Here is a 13,473-nt window from a genome sequence, read left to right on the forward strand (position 1 = left end):
AGAGCCGTCATGTGCAGGGTATACATGTGTGTGCAGTGACATGTAATGGAGGCCATGTGTTCAGTCACTGGTGCTTGTGTCTCCACAGATGGATCCAGGAGGAGAAATCCACCAGAGAGATGTCCCCGTCCTCTGTATTCCCAGGACTGTCCAGAGGAGAAGCTCCCAGAGAACCCTCAGGTAGGTGGAGCTGAGCCCTGTACACATCTATATAGGGGGGTCCTGCAGTCATAGAGGGGGTCATAGATTGTGGGGGTCTCTTCTGTGGATCTGTTAGATTTCCCACCTGTCTGCTGTATTGTACTGAATTGTTACAGATGACAAATCAGGGGGAAGATCTGACTGATATTAAAGTAGAGGATGAAGAAGAGCGGATGATGGGCGATCCCCCGTGTAAGAGTGAGGTGCAGGAGGACATTCCAGGAGATGTCACCACAGGTATGGAATCATGAATTGAGAAAGTGACTTCAGATTCTGTCCTTGTTGCCTTCAGGGCAGGAGGAGAATCTGATCTCCGGCTGCTTTTTGATTGGAGATGTCCCCGTCCCATCATGAATGGTTCCCCTTATTTAAGATGACGGTGATTTCTGATCAGATTCTTCTCTCATTCTGACTGACGGAGAGCCGTAGTTCCTACATTTGTGGTTTAATGGCCACAGCTAATTTATTTTTTTACCTACAGAGCTTGAACACTGCAATGTATTTTGGCTGAAACAGTATTAGCAGATTGGCCTCTAGCGTTCATATCTTTATGTTTTGGCTGTACACTGACTCCGTTCGTTATTGCTGCCCCACCCTCCTCCTATGTCATCACACCTCATCATCACCCTGCCCCAGGTCCTGTCTAATGCACAATTATCATCATCGCCATGTTTTTTTATACTGTGATGTCATCGGCTCCTTGCAGGCACTCATGATTCTAAACCATAGTTATCTTTATTTTTTGGGCGTTTGTCTAAGGTAGGGGCTAATTTTTTGCGGGATGAGGTGATGCTTAGATTGGTACTATTTTGGGGGGCATACGCCTTTTTGATCACTTGGTGTTGCACTTTTTTGTGATGTAAGGTGACAAAAATTGCTTTTTTTATACACCGTTTTTATGTAATTTTTTTAATGGTATTTATTGGACAGGGTGAATATGTGATATATTTATAGAGCCGGTCATTATGGACGCGGCGATACCTAATATGTGTTTTTTTTTTCAGTTTTTTATTATAAAATAAGGGGAAAGGGGTGTTTTTTTATTTATTTTTTACTTAATTTTATTACTTTATTTATTTTATTAAAAACACTTTTTCAAACTTTTTTTTCTTTACTTTATTTCTGATGTTCACTTTTGGGGGTCTGATCCCCTCTGTAATGCATTACAATACATCAGAGAGTCATACACTAACATGTTGTCTAGGAGACGGGCCTGAGGTTGGATCTCCTCGGCTTCTGTAGAAGACAGGTCCCGACGCCATGCAAGGCATTGGGCAGCCTCTGCACCGCATCGGGCTGCCTTCTGAGACATCGAGTCCCCGCCACAGCAGCGCGGGGACTTGATGCGATCCCTCAATCACAAACCCCTTCTATGTCAGCAGCATAGAAGGGGTTAATCCACAGCGATCGCCTATACGGAGGGACCCCCCTCGGCATTGACCCAGGGTGCCTGCTGATTGATTTCAGCAGGCACCCAGTTCCGATCACCGCCCGCCATGCGGCAGTGATCAGAAATACACATGACGTACCGGTAAGTCATGTGTCTCCAACAGGTTAAATACTCAGAAAGGAATACCAAAGTCATTCACCAAAGTCTCACGTGAACTTCGGGTGAGATGAAGTTTGGCTCCATGGAGTCAATACATTTTAATGCTGTGCAGAAACATCATTAACATCAAGTTTTTGAACGAATCGACTTTGGGTCTATGATCCGAAGTGCGATTTGCTGAAGCCTAGTTAAGGGGTTTAGCTCTAGGTGTGCATTATGAAATGCATTTTCCAAGTGACTTCATCAGGTCTCAGAGATCTATATAATCAGGAATGTGATAATGTGACGGATCCTCATTAAGTTCTTGTATCACAGTGATGCTGAATTGGTACTAAAGGCCCAACTGCATTGGCAGAGGACTTGTTTGCAGACATGGTATGTGATAATAGTGGTCATGGGGTACAGGGTGACGGGGGAGTCGTGGAATTTGTAAAAGTGTTGTAGAAAACTTTATTAGACCTTGTTCACATGGCAAACTCCACAGCAGAAAAATCAGTAGCAGAAAAGTAGCCGAAAACAGTAGTTTTTGGTGGTGGTTTTGTAATTTGGTGGTGCTTGTATTGAAATTGTTTTAAGCGTTTTGAGTGAGGTTTTTTGTTCTCCATTGACTTCTATAGAGATCCAACATGAAATCTGCTTCAAAGAAGTAACATATAACTCCTCACGTGTTTTCAAATTGGCTGCTAAAAAGAACTCTATCACATGTACAAGGTGTGAATGGAAGGCTGTATTTCCCCTGAAATTCCCCGTTTTCCACTGCTAAATCAGTTGTAGGTTTTTCTCCTGTGATATTAGCCTAAGGCCTCTTGCACACGAACATATTTTCTTTCCATGTCCGTTTTTTGCGGACCGTATGCGGAACCATTCACTTCAATAGGTCAGCAAAAAAACTGAATTTACGTGTGCATTCCGTTTCCGTATGTCCGTTCCGCAAAAAAATAGAACATGTCCTATTATTGTCTGCATTACGGACAAGGATAGTACTGTTCTATGAAAGGCCAGCTGTTTTGTTCCGCAAAATATGGAATGCATACGGATGTCATCTGTATTTTTTGCGGATCCGTTTTTTGAGGACCGCAAAATACATACGGTCGTGTGCAAGAGGCCTAAGGCTGAAATCCCACATGCTATTTTTGATACAGTTTTTCCAACACGACACGAGTGTCTTATTCCTCTCCTTCCAGTAGGATCCACTTCCAGCCTAATAGGAATGTTATACATTTGTGTACTTTATGGTTTGGGAACAAAATCACAAATTCCAATTTTTACCTTAACAGGAAATCTCAGTAACACTTCTGAAGGAAACTTCATGTTATCACTAGATCATAAAGTAGAAGATGAAGATATCATGCAGCGCTCCTCAGGAGAAAACCTCATTACCCTTATTGCACATCCAGGACCTCACAGTACAGATCTATCATATAATCCCTCTGATCACGAGAAACCTTCTCCTGACCAATCACAGATTGTTACCACAAGTACAGGTCAGATAGGGGGTGAGAGAAGTCACACAAGAGAGAAACCATATTCATGTTCAGAATGCGGGAAATGTTTTACACGGAAATCAAATCTTGTTACACATGAGAGAATTCACACAGGAGAGAAGCCGTATTCATGTTCAGAATGTGGGAAATGTTTCACACAGAAATCAAATCTTGTTAAACACCAGAGATGTCATACAGGAGAGAGGCTGTATTCATGTTCACACTGTGGGAAATGTTTTGCGCAAAGATCAGATCTTGTTAGACATGTAAGAAGTCACACAGGAGAGAAACCGTATTCATGTTCAGAATGTGGGAAATGTTTTACAGATAAATCATGTCTTGTTCAACATCAGAGAATACACAAAGGGGAGAAGCCATACTACTGTTCAGAATGTGGGGACTGTTTTATTACTAAAGCAAAACTTTGTTATCATCATCAGAGAAGGCACACTGGAGAGAAACCATATTCATGTTCAGATTGTGGGAAATGTTTTAATGATAAATCAAATCTTGTTAAACATCAGAAATTACATCCAGAGTGACATGGGGAGAAGTAACAACGCTCCATGTAATAGTTTTATAACATATGTGGACATATTAATATTTCATCTTCATCCAAACAGTATTTACAGATAAAATAAACTCTTCTATTTGCTTCACGACAGCGTCACCATTGTCACTGACAGACATTGTCTTCTTGGCTCATATTATACTTTCTCCTAGCACTGTGACTTTCATTGCTCCTACAGACTAACCCTCCTGTGCGGAGTCAGTGATATTGGTGGCATTATGACTATATCAATTATTTATCTGACCATGTGATCTGTGATCTGAATTAACCCCATATGTACATTCCTGCGGTTTAATGGTAAGCCCATCTAGATACTGGAGCTGAGTGATATATCGGTGGTGGGAATCGCTGGTGATGTCATATCTGTTAATTAACCCCTGAATAATGGCAACATGAATTCAGTGACCAAGTGATGCTCATATATGTGTTTCATATGTATCATCCTCCATCTTTATTACCTGCAGATCATGAATAGAGACATGTGGATGAATTATTAGTATTTTCTGTGTGTCAGATAAGTACCAGCCATTAGGTCGTCCGCTAATTTTTCCTCTGCTTGTTGAATAATAAATACACTTCATGCATTTTTTTTACATTTTTACTACGCATTTGTCCTGTTTTCTTTCCAACCAATTTATTAGACTTTCTCAATATTAAAACAAAACACTGGGGGTGGGAAATTATGTACTTGCACGAGAGCCATACAGCTATATACAGTAAAGCCAAACAATATACAATATTGTGCGAACACAAGGATTTTTTTCATAAATATTGTTTATTTGAAATAAAACTATTCTTAGACCTATAAACAAGGTTTAAATACTATTATTTAATATTAAATATGTCCTCCCTGTGCTGTAATCATGGCTTGAACTGGGCTCGGCATGGAGTCAACTAGATTTTTACAATTATTCTTGATTGCCTTCTCTCGAAACCACACCTGAATTACTGCTCCCACCATCTTGTTTTTTGTCGCGCAGTACATCTTTTGGAATTTGGCCTTGCAGATCGCCCATAAATTCTCAATAGGATTGAGATATGGCGAATTTCCAGGCCAGTCCAAAATGCTAATCTTCTTGTCCTTGAAATATGTCACCATAGTCTTAGAAATATGGCATGGAACTGAGTCTTGTTGGAACATTGCATTGCTTGAACTTTCTCCAGCTCCTGAGCCAAACATGAGTATTTTGGTTATGGAAACACTGTTATGTCCATTCTGACAGTTGTTTTGATGGTAAATCATTTAACCTTATTATCGCCATTACCTACCGCCAAAAACACGTATAATTAATGATCATTTTTAGGTTATGTTTGAGTGTTTTTGATATTTTGCAATAATTTGCACAATACTGTATCTTAGTGATTCACAGGTTTATTTCAGGGTGTATATTTGAATTTAAAAGGTTCATTCATGCTACATGACAGCTTCTTGGAAACATCTGATGAATCCTGTTTTAGAAGAATATTTTTTTTTATAATTTTTAATCTTATAATAAAAGAGATTTTCTCATCTCAGATATTTTTGGCATATCCACTGCCTGACAGAAGTGGCCTGGTTTATGGATACACAGGACATCGTTGTTTGTGGGCAGAGGACCATTGTTCACTCACTACAATTTGTTGCCCTCAAACAATGATTCTGGCTTTGCTCACATCAGCGTTGGAGACTCCGTTAAGGGCCCCGGTCGAATATTCCGTCAAATAGATCAGACAAAAAAGTCCTACATGCAGGACTTTTTTTGTCCAGTAAAAAAATGGGTTACCAAATAGACTCCTGTTAGTGCCAGATGTGGCACTTCCATTATTTTTATTGTTCTGTTCCTCTAACAGGATAGGGATAACGTGGTGGCCGAGTCTCCATCTTCTTCTTACCAAAAGGCTTAATATAACCGGTTTAGGCAAGGGGCAGCCCTGAAGATTCTGGGCCACTTAAAGACCATGAGCAGGCAGCATAGCAGCCAGACGATTGGGATGAGGAGAACCCCAATGCACAATCTGCCCAAAAGAGAATGGGACTATATGAATGGAGCTTTGGCAATCCCAGCAGCAGGGGACTAGTAGACCCAGGCAGAACATAAAATTATATATTCTGAGTGTGGAGTATTCCGGGAGAGCCATCACATTGACAGATGTCACCACCAAGGACACCAAAGACTTTTCCAAACGCACTGTGGGTATGCGGTATTGGTTCAACAAGGCCTGATGCAGGAAGTTGCCTGCCGAACTAGAGTCCAGGAATGCCTGTACCGTAAACCAGGTATAACTACAAACAAAGGTTGCACTACGTTTCTTCCAGAAGAGTAAAAATACTCCTCTGACCATTTTTGAGCAGTATTTTTACCCAAGGAGGAGTACGAAAGTTGCAGTAATTCAAATACATAATATAATCAGCTTACACTTGCTCACATCTGCGTTGCATTTGGAGCCTCTGTGGCAGATTCTGTAAAAAGGCCAGACACTGTATGCAGCACTTTTTGGTCTGGTAAAAAGACAGATCCCAAACGTAAACTGAACAGACTCCATGATAGTCGACAAAGTCTGTTCAGTTTCTTCCCTGTGGGGTGACAAAGGGAGGGGGGAGCAGGTTCACCAGTGGGGTAACCGAAGGAGGGGGAAGCAGGGTCACAAATGGGGTGACAGGAGGAGGGGGGAAGCAGGGTCACCAGTGGGGTGACAGGAGGAGGGGAAGCAGGGTCACCAGTGGGGTGACAGGAGGAGGGGGGATCAGGGCCACCAGTGGGGTGACAGGATGAGGGGGAGCAGGGTCAACAGTGGGGTGACAGGAGAAGGGGGAGCAGGGTCACCAGTGGGGTGACAGGAGGGGGGGGGAAGCAGGGTCACAAATGGGGTGACAGGAGGAGGGGGGAAGCAGGGTCACCAGTGGGGTGACAGGAGGAGGGGAAGCAGGGTCACCAGTGGGGTGACAGGAGGAGGGGGGATCAGGGCCACCAGTGGGGTGACAGGATGAGGGGGAGCAGGGTCAACAGTGGGGTGACAGGAGAAGGGGGAGCAGGGTCACCAGTGGGGTGACAGGAGGGGGCGGGAAGCAGGGTCACAAATGGGGTGACAGGAGGAGGGGGGAAGCAGGGACACCAGTGGGGTGACAGGAGGAGGGGAAGCAGGGTCACCAGTGGGGTGACAGGAGGAGGGGGGATCAGGGTCACCAGTGGGGTGACCGAAAGAGGGGGGAACAGTGTTACCAGTGGGGTGACCGTAGAAGGGGGGGAACAGGGTCACCAGTGGGGTGACAGGAGGAGGGGGAGGAGGCTCACTAGTGGAGGGGTATCCTATTAGATTTCTGTAGGTCACGTCCTCTTGATAGCTATTCTGCAGACACTTAGAGACTATGATCCTCATTTTCCTGCAGCCGGAGGGGGGGGGGGTGCTGGTTATGGGGTGATAACAGGACAACGAGGAAGCAGAGAGGGGTGCAGAGAACTGGGAGACTGGACAGAACCATGATTGGGGGAGGGGGGAATCAGTTACTTGAAGACTGACAGGTCAGGATTTTCTCTGCCACAACATTGCCATGGGGGTCACAAGCCCGGGGGCAGTTCTTCTCACAGACCAATCACGCCAGTCCGCCCGCTGCTCCTTAGCTCTCCAGTGGCCCTGCTATGTTTCCCGGGGGCCTTGGGCAGTGTGCCTTATCTCCTTACTACAGCCACCTACCGGAGCTGGCCCCTCCTCCTTCCAGCTCCTGCCGACTTCCCCTGCTCAGTGACATCACCACAAGTCCTTTGACAGGTCCTGAAGAAAGAACAGGAGAACGGCAGCTACGCGATCAATTGGAGAAGGTGAGTTAAATATTATTATTTTTAACCCTCAATTGACCTTCTACTAAGCATTCTGTATTAAAGACCATGTTATAAGGGAAAATAATACAATTTAAAGAGTACTGAACCCGAACTTCTGTGAAGAAGTCCGTGTTCGGGTCTGGGTACCAAACATGCCGATTTCTCCCACGCGCGTCGTGAAAAATGCATTAAAACGCTTTGCACTCGCGGGGAAAATTAAAAAAAATCGCACATGTTCCCGCAACACACCCGCATCTTTTCCCGCAATGCCCGTGTGAACTCAGCCTTAGGGAGTAAAATGGCCTGAACAGGCATCAATGATGCTTGTACAGGCGTTATTGCGACCTCTGACTACAAAACTCTCTCAATGAGATGCCAATACTAGTAGAAAAGATAATCAGATTGTCCAAGGTAGTTGGGATATCCAAACCTGCCACCTCATCCTTTATGCAATCAGACAGACCCTCCCAGAAGCTTGGCACTAAGGCCTCATTTTTTCAGGACAGTTCAGAAGCCAAAGTACAAAACCTTGAGGTTGCCCTGTCAAAGACACAGGAGAGAGACCAGAAAGTCTACTTTAGATCAGTCAAGAAAGATATTGTTGGAAAAATCTGAAGAAACTGGGATCTTCCCTCAGAATTTTTTTTGTGGAGGCGGAATAGTTTATCGGATCGCCCCGTCAACCTGAGATCATAGCAGGGAGTAAGAATAGAAATAACACAAGTAGACTGAGCAGGAAAGAACTGCAACAGGCTTTGTGGCCTAGAGCTGCAGTACAATATCTGTGTTTGGTTTTCTCTCAACTTTTTTTTTTTCAAAGTAGAAGTGCGTCCAATAACTGCATAAGTACAGCAGGCTGGATCCCAGCCTGCATTTGTGGGAGGGGCGTAGGGTATTTACCTGCCTCTCCAGGCTTGTCGGCATCTCGTGGTGCGTGATGTCATTCCTGCGCGACTTCCGGTTCCGGCTTCCCCAGCGTCAGCGGTGTAGCGGCGACCCCATCTCCTCTGCTGCATCGGTCTCCTCTGCTGCATCGGTGAGTGGGCTACGGTGCTTTCGTTTTCAGCCAAGTCGGGTGTCATGGGCGGCCGCCGCCAGCCGGGCGCACCGCGTCATTTCAAGTCACGGCTTACACTTCCGCCGCACTCCTTCTGAAATATCATATGGATGCTCTGCTGCCTTGTCTGCCACATGCAAGCCCAGGGACACTCCGTTGTCCACCCCCGATAATCAGTTCCCTGCTCCTGCACCTTCTCAGGGTTCTAGACTGCTCATTTGCTTGTCATTCTGCGGCATGAGAGGTCTGCCCTCTGGGATATGTGTTAGGAGGTCTGCAACCCTCTGCACGCCAGGAATTTAACCCCTGCTTCTCCTTTTACCTTCCTCTGGAGCTGGCTGTGGTCTGACACCCGGAATCTCCTCACCTGTAGTTACCCGGCTGCTGGCCATTTGTTAGCCCGAGGCCAGGATTAATTACTGGGAGCCCAGGAGCGTCCCCCTGAGTAATACCCCTCGCCTTGCGCGGGGGTATGCAGCCGGGCTCTGCTTCATGGGGCGTTGGTCCACATCTGAATCCTAAGGAGGTGTCCAGTAATACCGCCACTCAACCACCAAATACAGCTCCCTACATGGCAATACTGTGCCGCCACCTTTCACTGCAAAAATTATACACTGCATCAGTTCAGCTCAAATCAGTGTGCCGCTCCGCTGAGTGGTTGTGGGATTCGTTGTATTATAGTTAGTGGCGCATTCACTCCTCATTACCTGAGTCTGGCTGGCAGCTGCTCTCCGGGGGTATTACGGTAGGTGGCCAGCCCCTCCCCAAGTTCCTCTCCTTCCTCCCTGTGCTTGCTGTGGCCGGTCAGCTGACGGGCTATATCTTTGGGCACCTCACAGTTTTCATTAGTCACAGCATACACGGATGCCCTGGATTCCCTTTTGGCTCATTGGACGACTTCCCCCGGTTCCAAGTGCCATGCATCCGCGGGTCTGACCCGGTGGTGGGCCCTCCAGTCGGTTCATACTACGCCTCATTAAACAGCACTTACTAAAAAAAAAAAAAAAAAAATATCTTTTCATGCCACTCGTTAGCATGGACACCTTTTCCGGGTCCCCATCACACTTCGATCACGTACCGCACCAACACTGTCTACTCGTCACGCACAGACTGGGTTCGTTCCTCCTGACACATCTGGTCCTCTTGGTGTTCCGCTGCCTGATGCATTCAGGGCCTCTTCGTGTTGTGTTGCCTGACGCCTTCAGGTCCTCTTCATGTCCTGTTTGCCTGATACGTTCAGGTCCTCTTCGTGTCTTGCTGCCTGATGCGTTCAGGTCCTCTTCGTTTCCTGTTTGCCTGATACGATCAGGTCCTCTTCGTGTCTTGATGCCTGATGCGTTTAGGTTCTCTTTGTGTCCTGTTGCCGGAATCGTTCAGGTCCGCATCATGTCTGGTCGCCTGACACGTTCAGGTCCTCTTCATGTTCTGTTGCCTGATACGTTCAGGTCATCTTTTTTCTCGTTGTGCGTCATTCCAAGTCACGTCAACTTCAGTCTTGTTTTTTGTGCTCGACTCACATCACCCAGGTCATGCCTCCTTCCACTGTCCTGTCATGTTCAAATTCTTCTTCTATGGTCCTCATGTCGTCTCTTACTGCCTATCACGCCAGTCATGCTTTCGTTCTTTTCCCTGGCTCAGGATGGTGCCCTCCATCTGCCATTTTCCACACCCAGTCTGGGCCTGTCACTGTCAGTTCATGTTTTTTCTTTACCTGTTTCGCTTGGATCCTGTTGCTCTCCGGTGCCGTCACGCGCGGGTCATGTCGCCTCACTGCCTGCCACACTTTTCAGTCCGGGGATGGCATCCAGTGGGCTTTTCATCACCCGATGCGTCTCGGCTCGCGGTCATGTCGCAGGGCTTAATGCTTCTAAGTCGCCTGATCCGCCAGATCATGTTATTCCTACCTGTTACGCAATTTTTTTAACCAAATTTGGCACTTGACCAAGATATTTCTCTCACCCAGCATGGGTATATGTAAAATGACACCCCAAAACACATTCCCCAACTTCTCCTGAGTACGGCGAAACCACATGTGTGACACTTTTTTGCAGCCAAGGTGGGCAAAGGGGCCCACATTCCAAAGAGCACCTTTCGGATTTCACAGGCCATTTTTTACAGATTTTGATTTCAAACTACTTCCCACACATTTGGGCCCCTAAAATGCCAGGGCAGTATAACTACCCCACAAGTGACCCCATTTTGGAAAGAAGACACCCCAAGGTATTTCATGATGGGCATAGTGAGTTCATGGAAGTTTTTATTTTTTGGCACAAGTTAGTGGAATATGAGACTTTGTAAGGAAAAAAAATAAAAATCATAATTTTCCTCTAACTTGTGACAAAAAATAAAAAGTTCTATGAACTCACTATGCCCATAAGCAAATACCTTAGAGTGTCTACTTACCGAAATGGGGTCATTTGTGGGGTTTTTCTACTGTTTGGGCATTGTAGAACCTCAGGAAACATGACAGGTGCTCAGAAAGTCAGAGCTGCTTCAAAAAGCGGAAATTTAAATTTTTGTACCATAGTTTGTAAACGCTATAACTTTTACCCAAACCATTTTTTTTTTACCCAAACCTTTTTTTTTATCAAAGACATGTAGAACAATAAATTTAGCGAAAAATTTATATATGGATGTCGTTTTTTTTGCTAAATTTTACAACTGAAAGTGAAAAATGTCATTTTTTTGCAAAAAAATTGTTAAATTTGATTAATAACAAAAAATGTAAAAATGTCAGCAGCAATGAAATACCACCAAATGAAAGCTCCATTAGTGAGAAGAAAAGGAGGTAAAATTCATTTGGGTGGTAAGTTGCATGACCGAGCAATAAACGGTGAAAGTAGTGTAGTGCAGAAGTGTAAAAAGTGGCCTGGTCATTAAGGGTGTTTCAGCTAGGGGGGGTTGAAGTGGTTAACAGTGACTTTCACAGCATACCACCCCCTTGACAGTGACCTCCACAGGGGTCTGCCCCTTTAACAGTGTAATTTACTGGATTTGGGGCGTGTCCTTTTAAACAGCTTACTCTAAGACAGCAGCACTATGCTGTCTAAGTGTGAGCTGCAGGGAGAAAGTCACCCTCCCTCCTACCTCTGCAGCTGACAGAAGTTGAATTTTAACTTCATTTTTTTAATCCCTGTCGGCTGAGGAGTGGAGGGGGCATGGCCTACCCGAATCAAGGACGTGGCCCACTGGGACCTAAAAGTTGATTTTTAACTTAATTTTTTGAATCAGTCGGCTGAGTGGGAGGGGGCGTGGCCTAACCAGATCGGGGGCATGTCCTTTTGAACAGCTCACTCTAAGACACCAGCACTGCACTGTCTGAGTGTGAGCTGCAGGTACAAAGTCACCCTCCCTCCCACCCCTGCAGCTGACAGAAGTGGATTTTTACCTTCATTGTTTCAATCTCTGTCGGCTGAGGAGTTTGAGGGGGTGTGGCCTAACCAGACCTGGGCGTGACTTAGCGGGACCTAGAAGTGGATTTTTACCTTCATTTTTTCAATCTCAGTCGGCTGAGGAGTGGGAGGGGGCATGGCCTCTGCTGTCTGAGTGTAAGCTGCAGGGAGAAAGTCACCCTCCCTCCCACCCCTGCAGCTGACAGAAGTTGGTTTTTACATTCATTTTTTCAATATCCGTCGGCTCAGGAGTGGTAGGGGCGTGGCCTAACCAGATCATGGGCGTGTCTTTGTGGGACCTGGAGGCGGAGTTTTAAGTCTTTTGAGGTGGACACATTGTGGCAGGGGGCGTGTCTGGGCGCCTTCCTGCAATAGTGACGCACCTCTGGGCACCTTACTGGCTCATTTGCATACCAAATAAACTGGATTTTCAGAGGATAAAAACATCTATTGCTGGAACAAAGGCACATCTTGAAATAAATTACTAAGTGCTATTAGGCCAGGGCTTTACTTCAACAGCGAGTATCCAGGTGACAGATTTCCTTTAAAGCTCTCCTACAGCAGTGAAGATAAATGGCTGGGTTGTTATGGAAACCTGGAGTAAAACTGTGTATGTGGAGGCTGGATGACCTGCGAACTTCTATTGGCTGATAAGGGTCATGTGACAGGGCTTTTCTTGGCTAATAAATTTTTGGGGAATATCTCAGGAACGGTACGTCCTAGAGAGCTGAGATGTGGTCTAAAACCTTCCCGGACACCTGATGTACCTCTGTGCCAAATTTCGTGATTGTAAATGTGACGGTGCGGATTCCTTTAGCGGACACACACACATACACTCAGCTTTATATATTAGATAATACTGAGGGGGCCATTATATATTCTAATAATACAGAGGGGCCGTTATATATACTAATAATACTGAGGGGGCCGTTATATATACTAATAATACTGAGGGGCAGTTATATATACTAATAATACTGAGGGGCCATTATATATTCTAATAATACTGAGGGGGCCATTATATATTCTAATAATACTGAGGGGGCCATTATATATACTAATAATACTGAGGGGGCCGTTATATATACTAATAATACTGAGGGGCAGTTATATATACTAATAATACAGAGGAGCCGTTATATATTCTAATAATACTGAGGGGGCCATTATATATTCTAATAATACTGAGGGGGCCATTATATAAACTAATAATACTGAGGGGGCCGTTATATATACTAATAATACTGAGGGGCAGTTATATATACTAATAATACTGAGGGGCCGTTATATATACTAATAATACTGAGGGGGCCATTATATATTCTAATAATACTGAGGGGCAGTTATATATACTAATAATACTAAGGGGCCATTATATATTCTAATAATACTGAGGGGCAGTTATATATACTAATAATACTG

General features: G+C 45.0%; 1 protein-coding gene across 1 annotated transcript; it reads left to right on the forward strand.

The window, feature by feature from the left end:
* The first annotated feature begins 381 nt into the window (after nucleotides 1-381).
* On the forward strand, nucleotides 382-4,586 carry LOC122924993 (gastrula zinc finger protein XlCGF71.1-like). Its single transcript, XM_044276540.1, has 2 exons — nucleotides 382-438; nucleotides 3,028-4,586. Exon 2 carries the CDS (start codon nucleotides 3,060-3,062, stop codon nucleotides 3,774-3,776), a length of 717 nt encoding a protein of 238 aa, XP_044132475.1. The 5' UTR covers nucleotides 382-438; nucleotides 3,028-3,059; the 3' UTR covers nucleotides 3,777-4,586.
* The last annotated feature ends 8,887 nt before the right edge of the window (nucleotides 4,587-13,473 follow it).

This window comes from Bufo gargarizans, chromosome 1 (genome assembly GCF_014858855.1).
Source record: "Bufo gargarizans isolate SCDJY-AF-19 chromosome 1, ASM1485885v1, whole genome shotgun sequence".
NCBI classification, from domain to species: domain Eukaryota; kingdom Metazoa; phylum Chordata; class Amphibia; order Anura; family Bufonidae; genus Bufo; species Bufo gargarizans.

What these genes read in the sequence shown, in the direction of transcription:
- LOC122924993 (XM_044276540.1), top strand. Translation starts at nt 3,060, where the DNA reads ATGTTATCACTAGATCATAAAGTAGAAGATGAAGATATCATGCAGCGC.